This window comes from Falco biarmicus, chromosome 7 (genome assembly GCF_023638135.1).
Source record: "Falco biarmicus isolate bFalBia1 chromosome 7, bFalBia1.pri, whole genome shotgun sequence".
Lineage (NCBI taxonomy): Eukaryota > Metazoa > Chordata > Aves > Falconiformes > Falconidae > Falco > Falco biarmicus.
The window spans coordinates 29,897,199-29,923,237 of NC_079294.1; the positions used below are offsets into that span (position 1 = coordinate 29,897,199).

At 38.0% G+C, this 26,039-nt stretch overlaps 1 protein-coding gene across 1 annotated transcript in view; it reads right to left on the reverse strand.

The window, feature by feature from the left end:
• Positions 1–2,693: 2,693 nt before the first annotated feature.
• Positions 2,694–26,039, reverse strand: part of EFCAB11 (EF-hand calcium binding domain 11) — an 80,630-nt gene continuing 57,284 nt past the window's right edge. The window contains exon 5 of the mRNA XM_056346604.1: positions 2,694–2,879. Coding sequence (XP_056202579.1) covers positions 2,759–2,879 — 121 coding nt within the window. The 3' untranslated portion in view covers positions 2,694–2,758. The remainder of the gene's footprint in view (positions 2,880–26,039) is intronic.

The window sequence follows — 26,039 nt, forward strand, 5'->3', positions numbered from 1 at the left end:
ACTTACACTCAAGCATCAAATATTGAACCCCTTGTCTCCTGAATTCAGCGCCTGAGCAGAGGCAAATTTGGATCTGAATAAAAGCCTCTTGCATATTTATCTGGGTCTCCATGAAATATTAATGTGCTTGTCTAACTATCTACTTGCACATTAACACTTCACACTAGCTTTCCTAACACATATGGCTGGACTTTAGGAGCAGCAACTTGTGAGTAGTTCTCAGTGCAGCAAGACATCAAGTGCCTGTGAGCGTTTTTACCCCTTGAGTGTAATACCTTACACTTCTCCCAGCCTACGTATGGTTGTTTACTTACTCCCTTCTCCCTGCCTGAGACAAAAACAAATGTGGAGAAAGGGGACTGGGTGAAGAGTATCCAACATCCATCTGGCTCTCAGCTGTGAAACACTGCATGTGCTGTGGGTTGTACTTTTGACAAGCCTTCAGATACAAGGGATTTCTCCTGGCACATCCTCATGCTGTAAGAAGCATAGTCTGATCACAGGCACTTCACTTCCCCCATTCAGGGAAACCTCCTGGCCACTTCAGTGGGATTTTGAGGAAATGCCTCAGGCTTCCCCAGCTGCAGACTGCAGTGCCATAGCCACGTGAAATTGCTCATAGCCATATTTGCCACGTCTGAGTCAGACCAGACGATATAGTCAGAAGACCATTTTGTATTTGTAGATAATTTTAAAATGAAATTGCATTGAATGAAGCATTAACTCCATCAAAAAGCCAAATTATGCTGGAGTTACCAAACATCACTCAGCTATGAATAAAACTCTGGTGTTCCTTCTCTGTGCTCATTTGCTCTTTTCATGTCCTCTGCATTAATTTCCCTTGGGTTTCCTACCCCTAAGTACTGTCTGATGAGGAAAGTCTTGCATTTGGCCCCTGTTACACAATCCTCCAACTGCTCGGTGACAACAGACATAATTAGCCAGAATGGGAGGGAATAGCAAAAGATAATCCTCTGAAACAGCTGCAAACATCCCGTTTGATAGTCTTCAACGTGTGCTAATGACTGTTTTCAACACATGCCAATGAAACAGGGTGCAAACATGACTGTGTAGTGGACATAGATGATGGCTGAAGAAAGTAATGCAGAATCTTCTACCGAATGATAAATGGGGAAAGAATCATTATAGATAATTCCTTGCTGACATATACGAGCAGAGAGATCTTGGTCCATTTCTGCCCTCAATTACATGGTGCAGTGGCCAGGCAATTTAAGGGGGATGGCACCTGTGATGGCACCCTGGATCCTCTGTATATTATAATTACAGGAGGCAGGTCGAGTTTTCAAACATGCCTAAGCACAGCTTACACTTAGTTCTGTGAATGAAGTATATTAAGCATGCTGATATTTCTATATTGTTCTAGTTTTATATCTAATAATTATACCTAATAGAATCAATCTAATAATTATACCATTATTACTAACTAAGCAAAGACAAAGCACATAGCATTTTGTCACAGAAACGTATAATTTTTTTGAGTTCCACGTTCCTTGGAGCACTTACCCTAGTCTACTGAATCATGTCTTTCATCTCCTCAGCCTTTCAGAGGATGTATCAGATTAGAAGCTGTAACTTATCTTTGCTGTAAAACCATTGAAGTGGCTCAGGCTTCCTTGGAGATCAGTTTGTTCAGCTACTTGTACTAGCCTTAAGAAAGGGAACAGACTCCTGGAACTAAAAATGTTCTGCATCTTGGAATACACTTATACATAGGTATTTAAAAATGTATGTCTTCATTGTCAGGTAGGACAATGAAGTAACTGTTAAGTTAAAGTCCATTGTTACTGCTTTCTGCTTACTATCATTAATAATAAAATGTCAAATCAACCCTAAAATTCAAAACAGAGGTGCTGGATTTAATGTGAACAACAAGCAAAGAACAAGTCAGACTATTTTGGAGGGCAGCTCAAATCAGAGGTCTTGCTACATGATGAGGAGAAAGGAATTTGTTACTTGACATGACAATGCTTTTATGTTTGTTATGTATACTGACCTACAAGATTTACTGTGAGGCTTGCAGTCTTTAAGTATTAGTTTCCTTGCTTTTAAGTCTTGTTTTGTAAATGCTGTGATAATTATCTGTAGTCATTTCACAAATGTGCCTTTTGTAAAGTTGTCTATTTTCTACATTTTCTGGTTTTTCAGATGTATTTTTCAGATTTTACTTTTCTGATAGCTAGCTAGACAAAATAATAAAATAAACGGAGTCACCAAGGTCACTAGATAATTAAAAAGAGCAAAGGCAGCAGTGGCTGAAACTGGATATTGATGTCCCATTGTAATTATACCTGGAATGCATCAGAATATGAGTTGTCAATATGCTTGGAAAGGCATGGGGCTCCACAGCTGCTGGGTAGGACACTGGGTGCCAGCAGCACCCCAGCCAGGCTCTCCACTTCTCTTGTGAACAGCATGGACCACAAGGACACCCCGTGCTGTGCAATGCATGCTCTGTTTTGCCCTCAGCTCTGCTATGGAGGTGTGCTCCCGGTTCTCAAATAAAGGCTTTTCCATTGTACTGTTTCTCACCTTGAATACTGTGTGATTTAGTATCAAAAGCCTATCTACCTATTGGTATCTCTAAAGCACTTATCTCTATGGTACGATATCTTAGCATTATACACAGAGTGAAATAATTAAGAGTAAGATTACCTATGGGCAGATTGTAACGATGCAAATATTTTCATTTATGCTACTATTTCTATAGGTAGTTTTGAAAGAAACAATGTGTACTTGCTCAGCTTCCTGTGAAACGGTTTGTTACGTTTTTTGCATTTCCATTTTTCTGTTTCTCCTGAGTTTCTTCATTTTTCTCCTCCTGTACTTGGATTTCCTCTCTTACTTCTTTCAGATTGCCCCTAAAAGAGATGAGAATAAAAAAGAGAACATTTTAAAAGAACATTTCCAAAAGGTTTTCTAATGAAAATGATTGTGCTGGCTAAAAGAATATGCATTGCATCTGCTGTTGCTTGACTCGGTATCTACTTTAATTTGTAGCAAAGCATAGGACTGGATAAGGCTAAATAAATACGAGATCTCTTTTGTTGTTTGAGCTTATATTGTCTAAGGTTTAGTTCCATCAGTTAATAAACAAACCTGGTTTTACTGCTGCTATTTCTGGCGACAAGATCAAACAAATGCCCAGATACAATTGGGTCTATTTAAAATAATGATTGGAAAATAGATGGTTATACCTAAATTCTGATATAAACCTGAGAAAACTATGAGTTCTCATCCTTAGACAAATGAGACATAAGACCCCCTCTTTGAGGGACAGCACTCAGAACAGAAAGGAGACTCAGACACAGTTATGCAAAAGGGACAATTCACTAAAATGATAAAAATCTAATTAGAAAAATGCTTAAATTATTTGAATTATTTGCAATGAGTTCCTGTTCTCATGCAGCTTATTTCATAAAAATATGAAGTGTCTTTCCTTCTATTTGTATGCTTTCTATAGACCTTAGGTGGAATTAATTTGCCCCTTAGAATCAGGTATAAATCCATCCTTTTACCATATCATTTAGTAATCCCCCCAAACCTGCCGGGGTTCTTAAAAGACCTTTACAAACCTTCAGCAGATTAATAAGTATCATGTAAATAACAGTTTACATATTGTTATTTACAACTGAGTAACAGCCAAAACTGCCAGCCACTTGCCTTCTCCAAGAAAAAAAATAATCACCAGTGAGACTGGGTGAAAAGAGGAAACTTGTAACTTACTCTGAATTCAACAAGAGCAAAAAAGGATTCTTAACAAATGATTGCACATCTTTATGTACATTGGCAGAAAAGTTTGCTGGGAAGCCTCCTCAGCTTGGGGGCACCAGACAGGGCCACAGGGAGGGCCCTGGGGGACATCAGGGGGCTGGCAGCAGGAAGCAGACCCAGAACTGTGGGGATCCAGGGAGCAGCAGGCTTCCCCAGGAGGCTGGGAGAGCTTCATGGGTTTGCTCAGCCTAAAAAGCCACTGAGAATGACAGGATGTGAAAGCCAGGCTTGAGGGAAAGATGTACCCTGCGGGGAGATGGGGGCAGGGGGGAGGCTGGTTTCCAAACCTTGTGCTCCATTTTTGGCTAGAAAGCTGAGTTTATCCATTGAAAAATGTTATCCTGGTTCAGTTTAATATTATAGCATATAAGTAAGACGAAGGTCTAAGGACTGGACAGTGCTGGTGTCTTTTCACATGCTCACTTCAAAGAAAGAGAGGGATGTGCTGGCTCAGTGTTCCATCATGGTTTCCAGCATTAGTTTCCAACATGCTACTCTGAATGGAGAGGAGAGACTCAGGCTTCTGGTGAACAGAAATGCAAAGCAGACACAACTGGATAAAATTTACTTTTCTTCTTTTTTTCTTCATACTTCATGTTGTTACATTCTTAATGTATGTAGCATTCTGGAACAATTCCGTCTTTAACAGAGGGAAATTTCAGATTCTCAGCCACTGATAAAAACCAAGGACAGGTCTCTGTCTTTGAGCAAGCATTATTCTTTTTGTAATCATGAAAAATGGTAAAGCATTTCCAGGGATCCAGAGATCAGCTCAGTCTATCAGAATTCTGCCCTATGAGTGAGATAAGGTACCACGTGCCACTTCCCAGGGCCCAGTAGCTAGATATGTTTGTAACTGGCAGCATCTTGGCAAATTCTGCTCAATGTCTTACGCAAAAAGTGGGTAGAAGAAGGTTTCTGAATAGCAGGTGCTTTCAGAAAGCTGGGGGCACAGGGGAGAGCAGTCCGTGGGTTTCCATCAGCTCAGCAGCACAACAAACAAGAGCAGCATCGCATCCGCCTCACGTCCATCTGGTTCCAGGGAGCAGTAGAGCACTATCAAGGCAGTCAGACATCTACCTCCTTCACCAAGCACCTCACTTTAAACAGCAAAATTTTCAAAATGCTGAGAAGCCTCAGCTCCCACTGAGATCGTTGAGGGTTGTAGCAGCTTAGCATGTGCAAAAGATTGGGGGATCTTAATCTCCACATTTAAATATCAACTTTGGTATCTAACTTCAGGTGTCCAACGCTTACAATAAGAGCCAAAGCAAATAAGCATGTCTGCTCCTGACTAGTACTTTTTGGAAAACTGAGCACATCAGAAAATAATCCTGGAAATCAAGGCTTCACATAAAGATTACTGGAAAAAAGCAATTTTTTTTTTTTTTTTCATTTAAGTATTTCTTAATGTATTTACTCATACAAATTAACAGTCATTTCTAACATAGGACCATGGGTGCAGAGCAAATAATAGAGTGGACCAGAGCTTTCTCCAGCATGTCTTTTCATAACCTCACTTCTGCTTCTGATTAGGTTGGAAGCACAGTGCTGGGATGGAGTAATGAACATCTACCCAGTAATTTATGTGACAAGAAACTGAGCAACTACTATTTCTGTGAACTTCTCAAGCTGTAAATGCATCAAACAGAAACAGAAAAACATAAATTCTGTTAATCAGAAGGTCTCATTTTTCTAGGTATGTCTACAGGCTTTATGGGAAAAAAACCCCTCCATAATTAACCTGTTGACAGAAAACCTGTAAGACCAAATGTTTACTCACTTGATAATGAATTACCATGGTGGCCTAAATTGTCTGAAAACATTAATGATTTTAGATGCCCTGTAATATGGGATCCTAAAATCTGAAAAAAGATGCCACACCTTCACCCAAACTTCAGACTTTTTACACAATGTTTTAAACTGGGAGTCCAAACTGTTGGACACCGGAAACAGCTCAGTATTTTTACCCAAATGTTAGCTGGTAGACTTGGAAATGGAGAAATGGGAGGTTCTTGGTGAGGAACATTACTCTGACAAGTCCACAACTAGATGCTGAAGTGCCATCTTCCAGATGTCCTACAGATATAGGACTTGATTTTACTTAACCAAAATTAGGATTAATACCACTAGGAGTTTAGGGAATTACTTTTCAAAAACTGGAGATAATGACTAACTTTGTGAACCTGCCAGCCATAAATTTATAAACTGATAAAATATATTTGAAGAAGGAAAACTCTGGTTCCTTAGTAACCAAAACTTCAGTGAAGTATAATTCCTACGTGTGTTTAAATTATCTGAAATATACTACATCAAAACCCTCAGCAGCAGCAAAGAGCAAGGTGCCTGTGCCCATTGAGTAGTACAAGTATAAAATTCAATTCTATTTTTTCACTTTGACTGCCAATTTTATGGCACTTCATTTAAGCCTGAATCTCCAAAGAATCAATTCAAATTAGCTTTATAATTTTCCCCAAAGAATCTGCTTCAAAATAAATTGAATAGGAACATAAGACTTACTAAATGAGAATAAAATTCAAGTGAACTTCTCTGAAGGAAAACCTCTTTTAATCAGAAGACAAATAAAGCTCAGGTGCAATAATATATGACAGCTCTAAAAATAGTTTGTCCTTGCTGGTGGTTTAACATTGGACAAACCACATCATGTAGTTTCATGCCATGTTACTGGGAATATGAGTTGTTATATAAGATTGTGTTTTAAGGCAGACACAAAAATACCTTTTATTCTTTTTTCAAAAACTGTCATTTCATCAAACCTTACTGATGATGTGGCAGAGCACCAGTGTTTTTTGACATGTTTTTGTACAGTTGTGGTTCAGAGGGAAATTCATGCAGTTTTCTACCACTGACAGTGGCATTATTTGTTGTGACTTCGGATGTTTTCTGACACAGGTGTTAAAGTTTATCCTCACTAAGCAGCACATAGGAAGTCAGGAGACTACCTATGACCAGGTAGCTTGACCACTGACAGTGGGCACGGGCTACTGGGGACAGAGCAAGGAGTTGGGAGAGTTGCAGCAGTCATCTGCCAATGTTCAGCCTTCTCCCCAGGGAGGAGGAGAAGAGCATGCCTGGCACTGGGCTGGAAACGAAGGTACAAGCGCATAGCTAGCAGTCAGTGGAGCTGTCAGGGAAAAGCTAAGGGTGCTCACATAACGTGGTATTGACAGATTTTGACCAACAATGGGGTGTTCAGCAGAGCACTGACCCCAGATGTCAACGGCCCTTCTGAGTCCTACCCCCATCATTAATTTTCACTATGGCTCCTTGGCAATTCATTTAGCTTTCCTTTGCAGTTCTGAATAGCAAATACTGAGAAGGTGCTAAGTTTAATTATCATATCACATATGCATAAAAATCACTTTACATTCTACTTATATGCAGCTACGTTCAAGGTGGAAAGCTGAGATTGAGATAATATTAATTCCAGCCACAGCTTCCAGCTGCCCTAGTGTCAGGTGTACCTGGTAATCTACCTAAAGAAGAACAATCAAGAGATGGGGATGTTCTCTTGTGGACTCCTGTGGCTCTTGCCCCATTATAGTCTTCAGAAATTTCACTTGAAATCCAGCTGAGGGAGGTGTTCCTGGTTGCCTCAGCACAGTGGCAGAAATCCAGGTCTCAGCTTGCTCAGCGCTAATCACAAGCATGTTAATAAAGTGTCAAAGGAAAAAAAAATAATCATGCTTTCACTTTGTCTGATGCCACACATTTATAGAGGTACCAATCACTCACTCGTGTGGTCACCTTATTTTCTCTGTAAAAGCAAGTGAAAGCAACAAATCAGATTACTTCCAATTTATTTCTTAAAAAATGCAAGGAAGAGATAAAACAAGCAGTTGTCTGGCAATGGCTGAGGCGTCTCCATGGCTGAACCCAGCACCTCCTGCCCCTCGTTCTGTCCTTAACTGCTGTGTGGACTGTGAGAAGAGCTGTCCTTCAAGCCACTGACATACCAGTGATCTGAACATTTCCTACCACCATCCGCGGCACAATGGTTACATATGGAAGACGGCATCTATATCCAACATGCTGCCAAGCCTTGGGAGCTTTCGGGAGGAGCTGATTCCCTCATTGATTCCCTCAATGGCAGCATTACTTCATGGGTCCTAAAAATGTGAAGATGGGGACTTGAACTTTTCTGCCATGGAGGAGGTCTGACGTTGCTTCAGGTGGCACGGCAGGACCGTGCGGCCACCCAGCGCTGTGCATGGTGACCAGTGCAGGAGACCTCCTCCATCCAGGGGGTGGACAAACCCTTGGGTCTGTCCCCATGGCAAGAAAGCCAAAATACCCCATCTATTCATGGAACTCAGTTTTGTGTCAGGAGAGACCGTACAACACCTCCCATGCATCCCTTCTGAACTCAAAGATGCCAACCCACGCCGTGGTGAGGCAGCAGGGCCGGGGGCTCGTGATGGGCTGCGGGAGCTCCCTGAGTGGTGGGCAGGGTGGGCTGAGGCACAGGGGCAGCCCTAGCCATGGGCATCAGGCACCTCCCTGAGGACAAGGACTGGCCGAGGCTGGGATGGGAGATGGGCCTGCAGGTGAGCCCAGCCTGACGGAGCCCATGGCCAGGCCTGGCTGTGGGGAGCTGGAGACTCGTCCTACTGCCAGGGCAGGGGCTGGTGGCCCCGGGGGGTGACGTGGGGCCCTGGGCCAGGTGGAGAGCCCTGTGGGAAGCCAGGCAGGAGCAGTCCAGCCTGTCAGCATCCTCAGGGACAAATTCTACTATTCTTATGTTCTACCTGCTTGTACAGATACAGTCCTGAAGAGCAAAAGCCCCTCTGCATATCTGATAACCTTCATCAATATTATTTCTGGTTTCTGCTTGAAAAAATACATTGCTAATATCCATATCAGCAATGTGATGCCCAAGATGCCCAACAGACAACAAACAACAGGAGTACAAATATTCCATAGGTGCAGTCAGAGAAGTCTTCATTCAGGACATCTCATTATTCACTTAATTATTAATTTTGTTTATTTACAGTAGAGACATTACACATAATATGGTGTAAATCCCTAGCATCCTCAAACACCAGATGCTGTTTTTTCTCTCCAGTCCCAAAAGGAAAAGCCAAAGCATCACTGTGAGAATTAACAAAAAACTCCAATTAAATTCCTTGCCAGAATGTTAATTTCCCAAAGATTAAAAGCAGCAAATTAATAATAAGCTTCTAGTCACCTCCCTTATCACTTTTGCACACATTTGAAATGACAATAATCTGTGTTTAAAATGGACATTATCAGGTAGACAAGCAAATTTTAAAACCGATTTAAGAAAACCAAATATATAATGCTTCACTGGTTTATCATCTCAAATATGGGTCAAAGGGAAGAACTGCTAAGGGCATTGCTCTTTTGAATGACAAGTTATGTACAAATGTTGGTATAAAGGCATGGGAGATGAGAAGTCTTCACGCAGAACACAGAGGACCACAGCAGGGTCTGGAAGGATCTCAGAGGTCACCCTTTCATCTCTCTGCCCCATAGCAGAATGGACTATACCTAAGCTTTTCTTGGCAGGTGTATGTTCAGCCTGTTCTTAGAGCCTCCCTGTTAATGGGCATTTGACAACTGCTCCAGGCAATAGATCCCTGCCAGTCACTCCCTGATCATTAAAGAGTTTTTCCTTCTTTAAAGTAAATCTTACTTGCTGCAGTTTAATCACATTACTTTTTGTACTATCAATGGACAAGAAGAAAGGGATTATTTTTTTCCTCATATCTGCAAGTTTTTTGCACATTTGAATGATGTTACCACGTCCTTGCTCAGTTTTCACTTCTTCTTGGGATTTTTTCCAATTATTCTGACACCACCCCCTGCTTTGGGGGGACAAGGGCAATGCCATACACACTTAAGTCAAAGGGAGTTTTGCCATTTACTGCAGTGGACACTGGCCTGAGACCCAGTCATCTCTGAACCCCGCTTTTCCCTGCCATTTCCTTTGTGCCAGGGTAGCCCTAGCAGTGTGTGATGAAAAGGGCTGAAGGCTTCACACTGCCACTCCATGCTCATAGTAAAAAATAAATATTTAAATCCCCAAACTGTCAGGTATTTCAGCCATATTTTCATTCCATTTAGAAAAATCATTATCAAATGCACATTTTTTAAAAGGTTTTGACAAGGCATTGCTCTTTTTTTATATCAGGGTCCTACAAAATCATGTGGGCTTATATTAAACACACTTCTACTTCATGTGTGGGACCAAATCAGCACTTTCATTATCAATGAGCAACACATCTTAAGTTGCAACCAGATGGCACTTGAGCAATTATGCACATATATTATCTCACACAGGGAAGAGAAACATCAAACATAGCTTGCCAATCTACTGTTGCCCACGTGTTTTTTATAATACCAGAAACTATTTCACAGAGGTGAAATATTTAGGTTTTCTGTTGATTCAGGAAGGATCATTAATTGGGGGTTGCAAAACATGCAAAAAATGCAGTATTCACATAGCTGAAGATAAGTAAAATCAGTCAGAAAACAGTGGAGTATGGTTGTCATCTCAGCAGGAAGAAAGATGAACTATCATACCCTGTTCTTAGAGGCACAGAGACCTTTAGACATGTTTGTGGAGTACTTTGCCTGCTGGGATCCTGTGCAAGGGTAGATGCTGCTGCAGTAAATATTCCTGAAATAGTGATCAAGGGCAGTTTCCAGCATTGAGGCTTTAAAAGTCATAAAAATACAAAGTTTAAGATAACCATAGCCCTATATTGCAGGTAAGTGAACATCACATGTATTTTGTAATATACAGTAACTTTGTAACTGTAGAGTTAGATTAACTGCTATGCTCTGAAATGTGACTATAAAATGATATCGTGGTGTTTTTTGTTTATTGGGCAGCAATGATTTTTGAATCAAATATAAGTTGCAAGTAAAAAGATGCTTCATGTAGTTGCAAATCTTCCAACAAAACTTTCAAAAGAAGTTGACATGTAACTAGATTACTGTTCTCATGCACTATCATCAGAATTCAAGATTCTGCCAACAAAATAAAGTCTTCACTGACACCTCTGATTCCACTGAGTATGGATGGGATATTAAAAAATGTTCAGGGGTATTTCTCTGCTGTGGAGCACAATATGGAGACATCTGCAGTTATCACTAGCTCAGATATTGGAAACAGCTTAACTTCAGCTACTTTTCACTAACATAAATTAGCTCATGCATATCTTTATGTCCCAAGTCAAGCCCTAAGGTATTCAGCCATGTGTTGTATGTAACCTCAGCGAGGCATACCACTAATTTTCACAGACACTTTTGAAAATCCCTCTTTTACCTCCACTGGTGCCTATGTAGTCCTGTCAGTGTTGGATTTGTGTTGGGTGAACTGGATTACAAACCAGCAGAAACAATTAATATTGCTACTGCAATCATGCCTGTGGAATAACAGTATATCAAAAAAATTACATTAATATAACTGCTTTTGTATGAAAACCACAATTTCATTTGTTTGTGTATCTCCCTCAGTACTTTACATGCATTTCTAGTGTAATTTTCCAAGGTTTTCTCAGTTCTCCTGAGATGCTCTGGTCAGTCTGACGTGACACTGACAGGCTTGATCTAGTTTATTTCTGGACCCTTTTCAGCTCAATTCTTCAAAATGCTGTCCTTAGTAAGTCTCTGTCAGAATTTCTGCTATATAACCATCAGGGCTGTTTGAAGGCAGTATCAAATTTAAACTTTCTCTTTGTGCATAACAATTTTATCAACAAAAGTCTAGATTTTGTTTCGTGTAAACTGAATACACGTTGTTGGAAAGTAAATAGAAAAGAAAGTAGAAAGAAATTTGAAGTCATTCATGTTAGAACATGAAGATTCAGGCTACGTCTGGAAAACATCAAAATACAATCTGTTTAACATTTGTCTTGGCTTCAGATTCTCCTTCAGAAGAATTTTCAGGTAGACTTCCCAGGGATATATGCTCAAAGGGTCTTTGCGTTAATTGAGATTTTATCACCTGGAAATCTCCACTTTTTCATGTAACAACAGTATGTCATGTCCATAACCATTGTGTAACAGAAAGAGTGAAGAAAACCTCTAAAGTGAGAGATGGAAGATAGGTACTTCAATTATAGCCCTTCACTTGGGAAGATGTAATAATTCCTGGAATCCGAGGTACTCTGTACAACCTTTCAGAAAGCTCGCAACTTGAAACACATACAAAGTTACACAAAAATAACCATGCCTATGATCTTCATTTCTTCATTTTATACCATTTTAGGAATATAAATGGATGTTCAAAAGAGTATAAACTACATTTACACTCATTCTAACATCCCTTCACAGTGCGAGAATGACACAAAAAGCCCTATATATAAATAAGAATTGCAGATAATGCATGAGAAAATACAATACCCAGTCAATAAGAAATCACGGGATGGTATTATACCAGTCAACACATTTTTAAAAATCCGATCCTGTTAAATAAACTTGATATGATTTTTCTGTGAAATTACAAGTCTGGTGTATTAATGTTTTTCTGATATGACAGCCTCTCTGAGGCATTTGACTCAGTACTAAACAACATTTGGATTTTTAAATTACCGTATAAAACCAACACAGAATCCATTAAAGGGATTCAAGTTTCCAAAAATGCCCTCATTTATGAGTTTATAAGGAATCTTTTCTGAATTATTTTCTAGAAGACTCATTTTGTGATCTTTCTTTATTAGTGTGTTGTTCTTTAAAGGTTGTGTTAGTTTATAGATTAATGAAGACATGCAAATAATCAAGTGGACAGATAATATTTTACCACATTTAAACACCTGAAGCAGTACACAAACCACATCGGGCACTTCTTTGTGAAATACAGGCATATGCCACCAGGAAAGAATAATTTTCTTCTTTTCAGCCCGAATAGCTAGAGGTTTTGAAGTAAAATATAACTGAAGGATTTTCCACCTCTTCTATGTGCAAGTCCACCTTTGGATCCTTGCATCTTTGATACCAAGGTCTCTGTTAAGAACTATAACTTTGCTGAAAGCACAATAGAAGTCATTCAAGAGAAAGTAGGTGTAACGAAAAGCAAAGCTGCCACTGAAGAATTTCCTCTGTTGTCAGAAGGCTATGGAACACTACTAATTAGCAGTTAAAATCTTACCTCATTTGTATGCTTCCTAGAAAAAAGAAGCATGCTGTAAAAGAGCAGTGAGTAGCTTATCTATATAAAAGATCATAAATGTACTTAGAAAACCTTTGACTGTGTACATTTTCCTATGCCAGAGTCTAGGTTTTGTTTTTTCAATGATGCTTGGAAGGGCCCAAGCCATTTCAAGTTTAGCTTAGCTTGTGTTTAGCAGTTCTTGCAAGAGTAAATTATATTTTTTCCCTCATAAGTCTTTAAGACTAGCAGTGTGCCCTCCAGCTTTCTTAATCTGGTGACTGTGGATGCTGTGGCAGTATGAGGGAACTGAAGCGCAGGTAGCGTCCAAGCTTGTGTGCTCTTTCTAAACAGTATTTCCCATGGGCACAGTTGGATACAGGCTATTGAAAGAGATGGACCATGGACCTGACCCCACAGGGCATTTCTAACATTCTTATGATTTCAGTAGGACAAAGGTGCCTGAACTTCTTTATGTCCCTTGGTCTATGTACACCATTTCTAAATTTTTTTGTTCCATACTATAGTTAAAGAACTGCCACAGAGAACAGAGAACTGCAATGATGAATCACTGCAATGGAGAACCAGTACAAATCAGAAAGCTACAAATATTTTCTTTACAATCCTACTGGTTTTTTTGCCATGACTGGCTCTCAACCAGAGATCTAACATGATTTCTCACCCTTGACTTACAGTCCTCAGTTCTATATGATTAAAAATTGGACTTTTCCTGGTCTAAATTTTCATACATCATACCAACTTGCAGATTGTGACACCCTTCACAATTAGGAGTAAAATATTATAATCATGGCAACAATGTAATCAAAGTTTCTGACCAGTCTTTGACAAAGGCATCTAATAAGTTTCAGTATTTAATGATTTTTCAATAAATCTCTATGTCTCACTATTCTTAAGCTCTATTAAATTTAAGTGATTTTCTAAGTTTAGAAATCCACAGCTGTTCTCGTGCACCCCTGTGAACAGAGAAAATCTCTCTATGAAGTAGTCTCTGTCTGATCATAATACATGAAGGTTGTGGCACCGCATGAAGATTTGAATGCTGCTTGCCTGATAAGGCAGATCAAGCACGGGAGAGCACTGCAGAGGTTCTCAGCAGACGCTGAGGAGCGTGCCACTGTTTGGACCAGCACATCTGTGTCAGCACAGCAAAGTACAGGACCCAAACCTTGCTTCTAGGCAGCATTTTGCATGATACTGCCCTGCAGTGTATAAACACAACAGTGGCCAAGTCTGAATTTGAGGATCTACCTTATGTTTTCAGTGAACTGCAGGAGGGGCTGTCTATGATATGTTTCTGATTTTTAGAAGTCTTCTTTTTCCTATTTTTTCATATGAAATGTCCAATTTTAAAAATCTAAAAAAGCAGGCTGATTGTGTTATAAATTCCTGCAGGATTTTCAAATCTGTGTACTTAGTGCATGAACTACTCGGTTCAGTAGAAGCTAGCCCACAGCTGCCTCAACCATTTTGCAGATTACAAGAGCCATCTCCTTATTTATTTAGGTGCTTAAATATTTCAGATAATCTGTCTTCTAATTTTTATTTCTAATTTTTATATATATATGTACATATATATGCATTTCTATTTGTGGTAGTGAAGTTATATAATGTATGAATGAAGATCATGGCAAAAATAAAGAGAAATCTAACTGCTTCCTAATGCAATTTCTCAGTTAACTATACATCCATTTCACTACTGAATCTTCAGATTATTATTATGAAAGCTATAGAACATAAAATGGGAAACATTATTATGCTGCTATATAAAGCCACAGTTATTTCTACAATTTCAGTAGTGAGCAGAGTTCTAGTCATCTCAAACAGACTGTAGTAGGACTGAAAAACACCCAGAGAAACAAGCAAATGTGATTCAAGACAGAATCACTTCTATAGTATGGGCCACAGTGGAAGGGAGCTATAAACCTCTGGCTGCTGGACACACAGAGCGTGCTAGGGAAGCATCACTTTTCTGTGTCTCTACTGCTATATGGCTAATCACTTCTGCCAACTGCTGGAGACCGGACTTTGGAAGAGGTGGATCTTAGGTCTGTTCCTGTAAAACAGTTACAATTATCTGGCATTTAGCTTAAGTTTCAGGATTCTGCTTTTCATCTTTTATGTTTTGAAATTCTATCTCTGTCCAGACGGGGCTTTTGGGCTCCATCATCTGCCCTATTCTGCAATTGTCCCTGTAGGTCGGACTACATGGCAGTATTAAAATCTCCAGCAAAATATGTTCATTGCACAAAGCTAACTATGAAAAAACCAAACAAAAATCCCCAAAACAATTAAACATATTAATGCAGATCAAGAGCCTCTCAGAAAAAAGAAAGCTTAAAACATGTTGCTAATAAATTTGCTAGCTTATCAGACAGTGACCTGGTTTCCAAATGGGGACTTGGAAAATCTAGGATGCTTGGGGTCCTTCTTCAGGGCTGCTGTCTTTGGGCACAGCATATTGGTTCTTGGAATAGGGCTTTCCTCTTCCAAAATAATACTGTCAAAAGTCTGAATTTCATGTAATTAATCTTCTGAGGCCTTTTGAGACAGTTAAATGTGCCTGTGTGCTGCTTTCCCAACAGAGTGGGTAAGTAGAACTTCAAATGACTTGTTTTTTGCACTCTTTTATCACTGGAATTTCATATTACTGACTCTCAAGATTGCCCTTAGCCAGAAATAGGAACGCTAACAAATATATGACACTTACAAAATTAGTACAATGTTTGACTATGACTTGATTCCATAACATCTGTTACATCTCAATATGTCACTGAATATTTCACAATTATTTAACATCTATCACAGCTTTCTTCTCCAAGAAAGATTAAGTATTTCAAAATTCTTTCTAGCGTAAATGTTCTGCAGCTACTAGGGTTTTCTCAGCAGACCACTCTCAGGTTACAGCAACTCATCCTAAGATGAGATGTACTACTATAGGTGTCTTATTCTTCATAACTAGTTTGTAAGCCATCTTTATCTACATTCTTCAATATTTTCTTGTATTTGGTAAAGTCAATGGTAAAAGAAATAAAATGTTCACATTGCATATTAAATTTATTTAAATTAGAATGACTAACAGAATTATATATCTAAATGCAAACTTGACTAGTGTGCATAGAAATACTCCTCCTTGGTGTCAGTGAGAGATTTCATCCGACTAAGGCTGAGATTTTCACCATAGCATAAGTATCAAAGCAATTCTAAACACCACACTCCATGGATAACTCTACATTAGCAAATACTTCACTGCAAAAGCAGTAGGTATTACGATGCCATTGGTGCTCAGTCACTAGATGAAATATTCTCACCACACATTTTGTTTGAAGTTCTCTGAACAGAAGCTATGCCACAGAACTGTGCCTTTCTGGTCCACAGGATCCTCCACCCTAGGAAACTCCATGCCATCCTTTTGTCTGTCTCATGCAAAGACGGTAGCATGTCACTGCCCTGTCTGCTTATGGTCTCAAATTTAAAAACAGCTTTATTTCTGTTCATGCTTATTTCTGGCTAACACCATGATACTGTTTGCCAAACTCTGTTGCTACTCTAAGTTTGATCAACATCCAAAGGTCTCATTGAAAGGACTAATGAAGGCCTGGAGCCATACAAACAAATCCAAGAGGACACTGCGGTGGCAGTGAGACTGGCTTTTCCTTGAAAAGAAAAATCAGGTGTGGAGAATGGGATGCCTTGCTGCTGTGACAGTTTTGCTGATGGTCAGATAGACTGCTTGGTATATGCTGGAGGACTTTGAGACCTTCATGGTGGTACAAACTAGTCATCATTCAGACACATGTCTCCTTAGGTACTGAAGCACATTTCATGTGTACCCAGAGTGGTCTTCTAGTTTATCTTTCTCCAAATTGATTCTTGATTTGCATGCACCATAATGGCTCTGCAAGCTGAACCAATACACAGAAAGTGAAAAAGATCAGGGGATTCACTTCAGAACCACACTACGTTTTGAGCCAAAATGTTAATGCATGTGCAACCTCCAGGCTTTTTAAAAATTCATCACTGATTTTTTATTTCTTGCAAATAAGAGGCTCAGATCTGGATCCTTTAATAACTATGATGAAAATCCCACTTGTTATTCTTGTTTCTTATAGACAATGGTGCACTGTATTTTCTCAAATTTTTACCGGCAATCTCTACACAAAAAGTTATACCAACAGGTCGGAATCATTTTTACATTTGGGCAGCCTTCCCGAAGAACATGCTAAGGAATCAAAGCAGGGATGCAGCTGTAATTCATCCTAATTTTAAGACTGCATTTCATTGCCAGATGTCCTGGTTTCATCTGGGATAGAGTTGATTTTCTTCTTAGTAGCTGGTGCAGTGCTGTGTTTTGGATTTGGCGTGACAACAATGTTGATAGCACACTGATGGTTTTAGTTGTTGCTAGGCAGTATTTATACTAAGCCAAGGACTTTCGGGTTCCTTGGGCCCTGCCAGCAAGAGGGCTGGGAGGGGCATGGGAAAATGGGAGGGGACACAGCCAGGACAACTGACCTGAACTAGCCAAAAGGATATTCCATACCATATGATGTCATGCCGAGTATATATAAGCTGGGGGAAGAAGGAGGGAGGGACATTCAGCGTTATGTCATTTGTCTTCCCAAGTAACCAGGTACGCATGATGGAGCCCTGCTTTCTGGAGATGGCTGAACACCTGCCTGCCCATGTGAAGAAATGAGTGAACTCTTAGTTTTGATTTGCTTGCATGCGTGGCTTTTGCTTTACTTATTAAATTGTTCTTATCTCAGCCCTCGAGTTTTACATTCCTTTTGGATTCTCCTCCCCATCCCTCTGGGTGAGCAGGGAGTCAGCGAGCGGCTGTGTGGTACTTAGTTACCGGCTGGGGTTAAACCACAACACCAGAGGAATGTAAAAATGGTACATTACAGTAAATGAGAGTCATGCCAAAGCTTTTCTTTGAACTATGACATTTTGTGTGTCAGCTGGTTACTGGGTTTGACTTGTCAGCCACCACCCGCTCAGCTGATTAAAGAAAGAAGACACAGCAACACTGTCACAAACCTAATGTACTATCTTTACATGAAGTTTTAATTTGGGAACCTTTTAAGGATATATTGCATATTCTATGATGTATTGCACGTAATTTTTTTATTATTCTGATTACTGAATAAAGAGATGATATTATTTCCCTCATTATTTGATACATGAGGGAAAAAAGTAAACAAAATATTTCAATGAGGACAATCTTGATATTGGGCTTAGTTGTCTGAAATCTTCTTTAGTCAAAGCTCTCTGAGATTTCAGCATGCTGCACTGTGCAGTCTACCAGGAATATTATGCTTCTCAAAGACCATCGTTCAACAACTGTTCATTCAATGGATAAAACAATAGAATCATAGAATGGTTTGGGTTGGAACAGACCTTTAAAGGTCAACTAGTCCAATCCCCCTGCCATGGGCAGGGACACCTTCCACTAGACCAGGTTGCTCAAAGCCCCATCCAGCCTGGCCTTGAACACTGCCAGGGATGGGGCATCCACAGCTGCTCTGGGCAATTTGTCCAACCTAAATCTACCCTCTTTCTGTTTAAAACCGTTCTCTTGTCCTGTCACTACAGACCTTGGTAAAAATTCTAAATCATCCACATTCTTTGGAAATCACAGATTACTGGCTTTCAACAGCCAAACTGAATTACAGAAGCCCCAGGGGAACAAAACAAATATAGTTTGATAGTAATTATGGTTACATAATCTATCTGTTTGCTATAAAATGGTAGCAATAAGCTTGTGTATAAAGAATCCATTTGCAAATAATTTAGACAGATGATTCCTCACTTGAAAACTTGAGAGAAGTAAATAATCTTTTTATGGATATTTTTAACAAGGAAATCCTACTTGTTAAGTAACTGAGGTATAAGAAAACCACAAATTGTCTACATTATAAGAAAGCAAATGTGCTCATAAACTTGGAAAAGACAGTATGATATTCGGTAAGTAAATTCTGAAGATCCCCCTCTGTGCTGTTCCATAGGTACATGAATAATTATTTGTTAAAGAGCTATGACTTCAGCTACTGTAACTCACTTTTTCCAGTGCTGGAGGTTCAGCCACAATTCATTTCCCAGGGTTGTACCAACAAATGAAACTTATCTGGGCTCTTATCATTCATATAATTGATGTCCTTACAGGCTTCGAAATGTTGCAGATAAGAATGTAACCTGCTAATGAGTGTACAGACTCATTTTATGTCACTCTAGACTTAACATGAGTTGTCAGAGTTGCAGTTTGTAAGCTAAGGCTGATCATAGCTCTTAGCTCTGCTGATCCTTTCATGCTGACCTTTCATGTTGAGCTGTTACATCAGCAATAGAAAACACACAAAAATAAAAAGCATGTGGTCTCTTTCATCTGATAGCTGGGTAGCGATTACTTTTAGTATTTCCCAAGCCATTACTGAGAATAGGCCACCACCTAACCCACCTAATAAATGTCATTCCTAATTTTATCAATTTGTAGTGATAGCTGAAGTGTTTCTGCAGTTTGCTAGCCAAAACCCAGATAAGCACTAGCTAGTAATTAATTTTTATTCAACTACTCAGTAGAAAGAGTGTCACCAGGGCCTACTCAGTTCCACTCCGCTGTGGTCATCTGCAGTTTCTTTCTGTCAGTCCCCACGGGAGGAGAAATGAGAACACTTACAATCCTTTAATACCATTCTGTTCTTTTATAAAAAAAAATTCCAGCATGGTAGAATAATTTCATTGGCCTCTCCTGGAGTTTCTATTCTCAGTAATTCAAGTTCATAGAAACTTTTCAAGTCCTTGAGAAAATTAGGATTGACAGCATATGGAAATAAAGGAGACAGAGAGCACTTTCCTCTCCAGAGTTCCTTGCCATACATACAAGACATACATATTTCTTAAAATGAAAAGCACCCAAAGACATTTCTGTCTGTTATAGTATTTAACAGAAGACTACCCTTGCACAATATAGCAGATATATTGTCAGATGTTTAGTCAACAAACCACAGCTGGACTAGAAATATAAACAAGAGGCCATAGATTTTTCAGTGCTCCTTATTAACTAAATATTTTTTTAAATAGGTAAAATAATACATAATAATAAAATAATATAGTATAATAAAATAATACTGCATAGATTCAGTGTTTAGGAAGGATACAGGGTCTAGGCACCATAAAACCTGAAGTCTACTGACAAAAAAATACAACATAAGTAATACCACAGCAAACTGTCATACATTTTTTCATTAATGTGTCTAGATGTCGTAGCAACTGTCCTTGTGGGATAATAATTCAATGTCCTGCATCTCAGAAGAGGCTGTGATGATATTGCTAATTAACATCCATGGTGATGATTCTCTTATGGAAACATTCATCTATTGGGAATTGGTATTTCTAAGGCAAAACCTCCAATCTACTACCATGTCTTGCCATCACCTTTCAAAGTTAATACCAGTTTGCTCCCACTGATTAGCACATAAAGCATGCTATTTGAGTTAACAGCTCATTTAATCTAATGGATATCTGATTCTTAAATACAGAATCAGATATATCTACTGATATATTCACCGTCTGCAACTCCCTCCCATCATTTATATACATCATCTGTCTTGGAATTAAAAATAAGAAAGATTTCACTTTGCCTGTACCTAGTGAGATACATAGATGATGGGAACAGAAAACATAGACATCATTTTATAAATACATCACCTGTAAACTGTACTCTGGAATGCCTCACTAAAACTTGAAAGAAACTGGAGACTCTCTTGACTTTAGAGTAGAATTGATACTTTCTTCCTCTCACTGATCATTATTATTTGTTACTTTATTTACACCAGTATTAAGTACGTGCTACCATCTGTAAGCTCACTTGAGGAGGGAACTGCTTCTAGACAGTTTCAAAAGAAATATCTAATCTGCGCAATTTAGCAACTGCCAGGTAAACAGAAATGAAGCAATAGAGTGGACCATAGGATCAGAGACAGTGCCCATAATGAAATCTCTATTATCTGTTACTATTAATATGAACACACAAAGGCAGTAGGAAGTAAGTGATCACAGATAAAATAAATTGAATAAGAAAGATTTATCTCACTGTAGCACAGCCTGGATGGATGTATATAAAGTTACAGCAGGCAAGAACACCTCCCAGTTACTGGATAAGAGAGAGAGAGAGAGAAGGGAAGATAGCTTTGCAGACAATGACAGATACTACCTTATACTTCCCCTCAACTCTTGGGTAATTCTCTGATGTTGCTGAAGTATATATATACAAATTCTTCCCTAAAGTCAGCTGAAGGTTTGAATACATAGAATTTTCAGCCTGCAAGACTGAGGTCCATGATGTACACTTCAAAGATTTATTCTTATCTCCATTTATAAAATTGTTTTTTAAAAATAATCTAAGTATTTATGCTTACTTTACTTCCTTACATACACAGTTCTTGATAATTGTTCAGAATTAAATAATGTAGCTAATTAATCAATACATGTGAAATGAAAAATAATGTGTAATATATAAAAAAGAACAATATCTGAAAGCAAAACAATAAAGGAACAACAAACATACTACTGATTTCTAAAAAACAGGCATTATCAGCCATAAATTTAATCAGTTTTATACATGTGAGATATTTTGGTTTGTCAACAAAGGGCTGTTGGAAAAACTGAACAAATACATTTCACAGTAACTGGAAATCAGAGTTGCTCCTTTTTCATACGTTAAGTCAAAAAGGAAAATTAGAGTTGCAGTTCCTAACTAGGGTGATTGGGAATCAATTGAGATTTCAAATATTTTAAGTATTCTACACACACAAACACATGTAAATTAATACACCCAACTTGTCAACAGTAAAGCTTCAAAGGCTGTTCTTCAGAGCTACACTTCTAGCCAAAGTTCTTGAAATGCTGGCTGAAACAAATGAAGTTTCATTGATTTTTAAATATCTTGAGATCTGAAGTTTTCACTTTGTCTTTTCACCAGAGAATATTCTTTAGGCCAAGTACACTGGTGATACTTCATCTTGTCCGTACTACATTGCAGATTCAAACTCTTTGAAGTTGATGCAGCCGTCAGAATCCTGATAGACTCCTTTGTAGGAGAAAAGTGATTTGGTATTTAAAACCCAAAAGACATTGTGTAAAACAGACGTTATACTTAGCTGTAGATATCCAACGCCAATATTGTTTTTGTAAAGCTCAAGAGTCCTATCACTGAAATTCTATACAAAAAATTAATGAACTAAAAAATGCTTTTTGTGTAGTACACCTATATGAGTATCTCAAAACTATTTAAAAAGAAAAACAAGTATTGCTATGTGTATCCAGCAGGAGGTAAAAGTTCATTACAATATAACTTCTGCAAATTTAGCACTTTCAGCACAGATTTAGTTCTTACACCTCATCGAGATCCTCAAAGTTCCATAACATGACATGCAACCCAAGACTTCTAGGTCTGAAGATACTGCAAACTTACATTTAAAATTTCTCAAATTGCTCCATGGCCTTCCACATGCTGAAAGCAACTTATTTTGAAACAAAGACCATGTTAACAGAAGAACTACTCCTTGTGGTTGTAAGGAAAAAAAAGCAAATTTGTATGTTAGTATATGCTAAAGTGGATATTCCAATAGTAAAAAAAAAGTCTCTGAAAAGTAAGAGCTGTTAATATTTATTTCCATGATATAAGCTGATAGAAGATGGCAATTCAATTAATGCCATTAACATACACAGCTAAGTTTTATCAAATACACTTTGCAAAATTATTTGATGCAGTTACAAATTAGGCTGACAAAATAGTATTCTGTAAACTATTTGTCTACTGCCTAGGCTTCTTACTAGAAATATGACACTTATACAAAAGTTAAAAGTAAAAAACCTGCTTAATTGCTGGATCTCAACATTTGCTCATCATCTAGGAAAATCTGTGACTGGTTTACACCAATGCACATTTCACAATTTTATTCATAATCTGGAATAAAATTTATGATTATTACTGATAAAATTTACAGATGACACAAAGATTGCTAGAATTATAGTGCTGCAAACTTTGCCATCACCATTAGTGTTCAATGGTAACATTCCTACCACCTTGCAGCATGCAAAATGGGATGTATTTTCTACATAGATAAAATTGAAAATTCCAAAATAATCAATGCTGTTTAGCAGTGACACATTTTATCATCATTTGAATGGCTTGGACATTTCAAAGAGGTTCTATACCCTTAAAAAATTCAGTTTTAGAGAAAGCCTCACAAAAGGGATAGGATGTCCGGTTTGACACTTATTCTAAACACAGTCTTGAGAAAAGTGTGGTAAAGGTAAAAGAAAATAATTTATTTACAACATCTTCAAATACAGAAACACAGTTACAAAGGTTACAAAGACAAAAGAAAACAGAAAACTGCTTGTATCTGCCTCTCTTTACCTCACGTGCAAGCAGTTTCTCTAGATTATCCAGCTTTCAAGACATCAATGACTATCAAATCATGGGACTAAAGAAAGATTTCTTCTGAAAAACGCACAACATCTTTAATTTTGTCTTCACAGAAGAGGGTCTCAATTTGGAATATATGCTTCCCCTTTCCTTGAAGAAGTACTATTTGGATTAAAATGTTATTAGTCCCCTCTTCAATAAAAATTATTAAACTTTGTCCTTTTCAAGAATCCTTCAAACTACCAACTTCCCACCTCTTTGAAACTTTTAACATCATTTGGTAAGATTCCTCTTATCTCTTGGCAGTAAACAATCTGTACCAGTGCATAAATTTTCTATCGATGAACTATTAACCTCTTGTGAGGAAGGCTTGGTCAGACAGAATTCAAGCCTTGTGGTGCAATGATGAACCTTACAGGGCCATAAATGTATGAAATGATGCTATCGTTATGGAAATATTTAAATGAAATTAATTCCTTCAGCTCATTGTTGGCTCTAGATTAAGACAAAGTCATGACGATATTCTATTGCTTTTCAAATAAGGACAAGTTTGAGATGATGATCACCCTTAATCAAGTCCTTGGGGACAACATGATAGCTGGAGATGGACAAGTCATGCAGTTTCTTTGTGAAAGGAAACCTTTCAAACACCACATGTATAACACAAAGATATGCAAACTTATTCACCAGTGAAGGATGAAAAAATGCAGGTCATAATTACAAAATGGAGATGCTGTCCTGGAAAGCAGTGACTGAAAAGGACTGAGGAGTCATAGAAAGTAATCAAATGAAGATTATCTCCTACTGTGATGCTTTACATAAGAGGGTGAATATGATCCTTGAATGTATAAGCAGGATAATACCTAAAACAAATACAAGACTGATTTTATTTCAGAATGCAGCGTTAGGAAAATTATGAGGGAAATACTGTGTCTACTTTCTGGTGCCCACACTTCAAAAAGGATACTGGGGAACTTACAAGAATTGAGAAAATAGCTACAGTAATTACACGAGTTCTGGAAAACATGCCTCATAACAAGACATTAAAATACTCTGTTCAAAAAAAGCTTGGAGAACTGATCCAATCAAATCAAGACCATATAAGTATATCTCTAGGGAAAATATTTTAGATAGTAAATATCTTTTTAAGATTACAAGGAAAAACATGATGATAGGTTGAAGGTGAAGTCAAAGCTAGAAAAATTTCTAACTTAAGTAAGGTGCGGGGTTTTTTTGGGGGTTTTTTGTTTTTTTTTTTTTAAATAAGGTTGTTGAGCTATTGAGGTGACATATCCAGGGATATGGGAAGTGATACTACCTTGGTTTACCTTCCCTTGGTGTATTCTCTGTATGTTCAGGAGTTTCCTAAACCACACACATATGTCTGCATGTAATTATTCATGATGTATATTTATTACACAGATTTGTCTAACAGCCTTTTGAACCAATGTGAAGTCCATGGCTAAAACACCTGCTCTGTGATTAAGTACCGCCTCTTATTTGTTTTGAACCTGCAAGTCATTTAATACTCCTGATAATTTAAGTACCCTTCTCAGAGACTCTATGTATCAAAGGGTACATAAAAGGGATCTGCATAAAAAGGGTGCATAAAAGGATCAACCACTGAAGCATTTTTAACAAAAAGCCTATTTTAATGACAGTAATAATCATTATAACCTGTGCTACTTGCAAGTAAATTAGTTCATTCAAAGAAAATGCACAGATTTAAGTACCTGAGAGAATGTATAATAATCAAATAGAAAAAAATCTATTTTTTTAATATTATGATGTATTCTCAGAATTTATTTCTGGAAGACCATTTCATGAGTGTTTTAGAAGTCGGTGCTGACAATCTGGCTAAACTGAAGTTAATGGGAGTTTTGCCATTAATTTTCAGGAGGCAAAGATTTCACCCAAAGTAACTGAGTTATGGGCATAAATCATATCTTTAATGTTTATATTCACTACGATTGGAAGCTACTCTTGAAAAATGGCCCTCAACTTTACACAGTGTTTGTTCAACACCCTGAAAGCCACTAAATGACTCTTTGAATTAAGAATCACTTTCTGAACCTTTCAGCAGAGATTAGCAAATTATGTTGGGTGATAAATAAATGACAAATAATCTAGTAAGTAGTTAGCTGTTGTAATCTGAAGAAACACAACATTTATTTAAATGTTATGGATTTTTGGAATTTTGCCAAAAGTAATCTGAAAGTCAGAATCACCTTGGACTGTTAAATTCTCATTTTCATCTAGCTGAAGCAAATGATATATTCATCCTTGTGATTATCAAAATACTATGTCACAGCATATTGATCTCTATTTCACAGGTGACTATTCATTTAACACTCTTAGTAAAATACATATACATATGTATTTCAAGGTATGTAGTGCCTCAAGTAGATTGCCTGATCTTTCACTGAAAATTGAGTAATAATCAGCATCACAAGTTACTGACTGTGAGATATAAATTATTCTCTTATACAATTAGGTAATTGAAGACTCCCAAAACCACCTAAGTGTATTTTCATAGGAAACTGGATTAGATAAATGGTACTTTCTTTCTGACAGGAGTATTTTACCATAAATCTGACTAGAGTAAATGAATAACCTAAAGGACTAATGTTTAATATAAGTTGCCTCTTTAAGTTT